This window comes from Callorhinus ursinus, unplaced genomic scaffold (assembly GCF_003265705.2).
Source record: "Callorhinus ursinus isolate GAN/ISIS: 27379988/994484 unplaced genomic scaffold, GSC_fseal_2.0 scaffold10, whole genome shotgun sequence".
Lineage (NCBI taxonomy): Eukaryota > Metazoa > Chordata > Mammalia > Carnivora > Otariidae > Callorhinus > Callorhinus ursinus.
Window position 1 is genome coordinate 57,169,594 of NW_027397072.1, and position 6,000 is coordinate 57,175,593.

Genomic DNA, 6,000 nt, shown 5'->3' on the forward strand with positions numbered 1-6,000 from the left:
ACAGACTGAAAGAATTAACTGTTCATGAATAATAAACGGGTAAAACAAGTTAAAAAAAAAAAAAACCAAGCTAGTTTTAAAAAAATTACTGTTTGAGGGGCACCTGGGTGGCTCAGTCGTTAAGCGTCTGCCTTCAGCTCGGGTCATGATCCCAGAGTCCTGGGATCCAGCCCCGCATCGGGCTCCCTGCTCCACGGAAAGCCTGCTTCTCCCTCTCCCACTCCCCCTGCTTGTGTTCCCTCTCTCACTCTCTCTCTGTCAAATAAATAAAAAAAATCTTAAAAAAAAAAATTACTCTGAGTGCTAATGTTTAGATGATTTTGATAAATAATCAAAATATTCTGATGCATATTTTAGTGCTAGATTCCTATAATCTGCCATTTGCTCAATCAATGCCATATTCATGAAATATCCCTAGATCTTAGAAAATTTCATCCCTAACTTCTAGTATTATGTCTAACATATAGTAGACGGGCAAGACAATTTGTCAATCAAATAAATGATGAGAATTCAAGCAGTTAGCAGAAAAAAAAAAAGAAACCCATAATATGCATCATGAACAAATTGGGACTTTTCATATAAAAACTTTAGAAATTAATCCCCTAATCCTTGTGAGAAAACCCTTGGACATTCCTCAGACAGAATTTTGGCCTGGAATGACAGTATTGTAGTTCTCATTAGTTTAATCTCATTATTACTCTAAATGAGAAGAAAGGAACTCGATGTCAAGATAGAGACAGACAACTCCATTTTACTGCACAGATATCACCCTAGAATAGCTTCCCAACAGTGGCACCAATGATATCGTGGACATTAACAATTCTTTGTTGTGGGGGCTGCCTTGTTCACTGTAGGATGTTTAGTAGCATTCCTGCATAGCTGGAACAACCAAAACACGTCTCCAGACATTGCAAAATGTCCCTGGCTGGGGGGGGGGGGGGGGGGGGGGGAGGAGAGGAAGGGGCGGCAGCATCACCCCTGGTTAAGAACCACTGACCTGGAGAGAATAGACTAACTAAACTATTTTTTCAATATTAACAAAATACACATGCCTCTAATTAACAGCCTTATATACTTTCTCCAGCAATGTTTTAAAGAGTCAGAAGTAAACTTTAATATATAGGAAACACTAAAAACTGGATCTATTCCACGAAAACTACTAAATATTGAAGTCCGGTACAAATGGGCCCTGTTTGTTTGGCTTTTTTAGTAAAAGGCGAAAGATTTATATGATCTGAAGAGAAACCAGAGTATTGTTTGGTTTTTTTTAAAGATTCATTTATTTGAGAGAGAGAGCAAGCATGAATGGGGAGCTGAGGGGTGGGGAGTGGGGGGAGAGGGAGAAGCAGACTTCCCGCTGAGGGACGAGCCTGATGTGGTGCTCCATTGCAGGACCCTGAGATTGACCTGAGCCCAAGGTAGACACTTAATCGACTGAGCCACCCACACGTCCCTCAAAAAAAAGTTTTATGGCAGAAAAGGCTGCCTCTATTGTTCAAAAAGTTTTAAGGTCTCAGTTCTATCTCACTACCAAGTCCTCAGGAATAGCAAACAAAATTATGTAATGATGTATTCTATTCTCATTACTGTATCAGAAAGCATGTATATAAACCTTACATGGACTTTTATACGAATAATGGGGTAAATGGGACACTCCCCTAGTGGTGCAGAAGATCTGCTATGATCCTGAGAGGATATATTGAAATATGTTAAGTTAGTAAATTCAAATTACAAAAGCTAACTTCTATGATACCTTCTTTTGCTTACCTTGATAAGATATCTGGTAATATCCCTTCCAGCAATATCCAGTCTCCTGGTAAGGTGAGGGAGAGAAAAGCCTTCATACACTGGACAAATGTGAGTTACACCATCTCCAGAGTCCACCACTACTCCAGTCAATAAACCTGTGTGAGAACCATGAGGTTTTAAATAAAAAGCCAAATCAGAAAAATCAGAGCCAGCAAATTTAAAAAAATTCGTACAGAAACCAAACTAGAAACTTCACCACCCAGAATCGTCTAGAAGCCAGCATTTCTTTATTATTCGTTATTTTGCAGTTTACTTCTAACATCTAGACACTAAAGTGAGTGTTCTCACACATGTCTCTTGTGAGACTTTTAGTCTAACTATGCGCTATCCCAGGAGATGAGAAGAAACAGACTCTGAGACCTAGGACTGAAAGATACATGTTCTTAAAGCTCAGTACAACTCTTTATTTTTCTTTCCAATTTAATCTTGATCCCTGAATTTCCCTGAAGTAAAATTTTCTAAAGCATCATGGTAACTTTTAGGAAAACGATTGTGAGAGATAAAAACTATACAAGTTGATAGTGAACCTGTTGAAATAATGTACTTATTATTTTTGTCATATAATATATATTCAAAACTGGGTTTGGAAAAATTCCTATTGATACTAGATAGCTGGAAATTTGAGAACAATTAATCTTGGCTAGCCAAAGGATCACTTCAATTATTCACCAGAAACCAGAAAGAGTATCAGTTAAACCTTAAAATAAAAGAACAGCAAAGAAGCTGCCTTGTTTCCCATACATACTATTTAAAGTACAAATGACTGCAAAAGTTACCTTCTACACTAGGGTTAATTAAAACAAAACTTTTTTGAACTCAAATTTTGTAATAGTTAATAGTCTAATAATGTTTTTATTATGTTATGTTAATCACCATACATTACATCATTAGTTTTTGATGTAGTGTTCCATGATTCATTGTTTGCATGTAACACCCAGTGCTCCACGCAGAACGTGCGCTCTTTAATACCCATCACCAGGCTAACCCATCCCCCCACCCCCTCCCCTCTAGAACCCTGTTTGTTTTTCAGAGTCCATAGTCTCTCATGGTTTGTCTCCCCCTCCGATTCCCCCCCCTTCATTCTTCTCCTCCTTTTTTTTTTTAACATATAATGTATTATTTGTCTCAGAGGTACAGATCTGTGATTCATCAGTCTTACACAATTCACAGAGCTCACCATAGCACATACCCTACCCAGTGTCTATCACCCAGCCACCCCATCCCTCCCACCCCCCAATAGTCTAATGCTTTAACCAAAAAAATTTAACCTTATAGAATACGCAATGTCTGTAACTTTCTTAACCATTATTTTATCATTTTCACATCCCTGAATAGGCTCTCTCCCTTTCTTAATACAAACTTGAATGCACTGCAGTATTTCATCATAATGATTTATCTTTGATACATTTATTCAATCTACCTCCTTTTGAAGCTGACATAACGTCTTTCCATGATTGATGGTGTATATAAATCTTCACAAAAAGCTTCATAAAAACCATCTACTGCCTTTTAATGCCACATTCCTTTCAACAAGAAACATTTCATTGCAAAATAGAGGAATCCACATCATTAATTCAAAAACACTCCCAGTAATATCAACTAAAGCCGAGATTGACATTTTATTTTCCAAACAGACCTTCCCATCCAACTGCAGTTTATTTTCTCCCACTCCCACCAGATTACAGACTAGCCTTTCCCTGTACACATCTGACCCATTTCCACTGCCATACCATTTTTGTCACTGGAGTATCCATTCTTTCCACTTCGATTCCGATGGATTCTTTAAGATTCAATCGAATTCATACCTTTCCTTACACCTTTCCTGACAACTCTAACCTCCAGATTCCCTAATTCCAGTTATTCCCTTCAATCCTGTCTGTAGCATGCAGGCAAACATAGCTTCCTAACTCACCGTGTCACTTCTCTTATTCACAACCCTTCCCATGGCTCTGAATGCTTCTTCCTACCTTTGTTTAACTGGTAGCCCTAGCCACCTTGTTTAGAAGGAGAATTTTACGGTGGGTCAGAGTTCTTTTGATTTTTACTGGACTATCATTTGTCAAAATTAAGCATTCAACAGTTAAGCAAAAAATGATTAAATATCAGGAATTAAAAGAGGGTATCTTCTCACTGGATGAAAATAAATGTATGAATACTGCTAGAAAAATCCATTAAGGTCAGTTTTATTCAAATACAATTTAAACAAAAATTCACTTCAACAGAACTGTCCATCCTCACCACCTAAACAAAATCACTATTACCAGTTTCAAAGCTTAGATTCAAAATTTTTAATATCTATTTTTTCCAAAGTATTTTCTAAAATAATTTCTAAAAATGAAATAAAATTACCTCGGTGCAGGTAAACACTCCTTGCAAAGTAACAAGTGATTTTTAGTTCCTTCTTCAAAAGAAAATTATTCACAGCTGGAATACAATCACCTTAAGGTCAAGAAGACCATGTCTAGCTTACTCACTGCCACATCCTCTGCACTAAACACAGTACAAGGTACATTCCACTCTGTGAATGAACAAAGCTTCTTTGAAAATTTAATTCCCCCAGGTATTTCCTAAGTATCTAGACGTAGTACTGAAGACAATTTAATGAGTCAATGTATATTTTTACAAGGTGATTTTTACTAATCCATGTTTAGAATTAGATGGGTCACCACAGTATTAAAGTGAGTTTTCTAAGTACTATGTCATACACACAGCTAACTATTAAGGCTGAAGACTTAGCTCAGGTGTCACCTCCTTCAGAAACTGTCTCTGCCATGCTGGGTCAAAATTATCTGTTTTGTATCTTTTTCCCGAACAGACTCTAAATTTTTTGAGGGAATCTTCACATTTTAAGTGCCTAACAGGCTGTGTGGCACATATCTGACAGCCCCATAAATTCTCTTAATAAGACGATCAGATTAGAAAGAGCTCTCCCCACACAGCTAATTTTTATTCTCAATAGAAAGGAAGGCAGTTACTAATGGCAGCACCAACAAAACATAAAAGTTAGGAAGGCACTTCCAAATGTCTACCTTCTCCTCTACTATGTATACAACAAGTGTGATTTTATACCAACCTTTTTGGACTTCTATATATATATTTTTTTAACTCTGCCAATTCTTTTTTAATTTTTTTAAAGATTTTATTTATTTGAGAGAGAGACAGTGAGCGAGGGAGAGAGCACAAACAGGGCGAGCGGCAGGCAGAGGGAGAAGCAGACCCCCGCTGAGCAGGGAGCCCGATGCTGGACTTGATCCCAGGACCCTGGGATCATGACCTAAGCCAAAGGCAGATGTTTAACAGACTGAGCCACCCAGGTGCCCCGACTCTGACAATTCTAAGGACAAATTCCATGTTCGTTCTTCACTGCATAAAAAATTTTTACTTTAAAATAGTGTGAGAGAATCTCCTTTTTAAAAATTGAGTTCTCTTTTTACCTTGTCCTTCACTGCTTAATGAAGGAAATAAAAATATGTGTGATATTTTACTTTACAAATTTTAGAAATTATGAAAATATTTGAATATTTTTAAATATTTAAATAAATATATAAGTACTGTGCTTTTCTGGGATTTCCAACTATTGAAAACTCAAATAAAATGCACTTAATGTCTGCTGAACTGATTATTCTAAAAGTTAAGTTTCACCTACCTTGAGCATACAAAGTCAGAACTGCCTGGATAGCTACATACACGCCAGAAAACTGGTAAGTTTCAAACATTACCTAAAAATGCAAAAGGAAAGAAAGAAATGCTGGTATTTAGAAGTTACATAGCAAATATTTTTATGCTTTCTTGATGGTCACAGAGTAGATTAGTTGCCAAAATAGAATCAAAAGGGACCTAAAAGAGTCCTTCATTCTCCTCAGCTGTCACAGAGCTCTACTGTAGGGAAGAGATTTTTGGATATATAGAGTCCTCAAGTATTTCGTAAGTGCTACAAAGCAAAGATTTTTGAATGTTTTAATTAATGGCTAGAGTGGAAGAAAGATTTCTGCATTTGAACAAGCCTTTCTTAATGATGTCCCTTAATGAAAATATCTTTTAATTCAAGGACGAACTACAGAAATTGCTTAACTGCTGGCTCCTCTCCCCTAACCTGCGCCAAGACTGGAGTTCTACCTCCAACAGTTAAAAAGAAGAAAGAAAGGAAAGGAAAGAAAGGAAAGAAAGGAAAGAAAGGAAAGAAAGGAAAGA

The 6,000-nt window shown here is 37.0% G+C and overlaps 1 protein-coding gene across 1 annotated transcript in view; it reads right to left on the bottom strand.

The window, feature by feature from the left end:
- Positions 1 to 6,000, bottom strand: part of ACTR2 (actin related protein 2) — a 37,554-nt gene that overhangs the window by 15,500 nt on the left and 16,054 nt on the right. Inside the window, exons 4-5 of the mRNA XM_025868573.2 lie at positions 5,456 to 5,528; positions 1,768 to 1,904 (exon numbers count right to left, since the gene is read on the bottom strand). Of these exons, the coding sequence (XP_025724358.1) occupies positions 1,768 to 1,904; positions 5,456 to 5,528 (210 nt within the window). The remainder of the gene's footprint in view (positions 1 to 1,767; positions 1,905 to 5,455; positions 5,529 to 6,000) is intronic.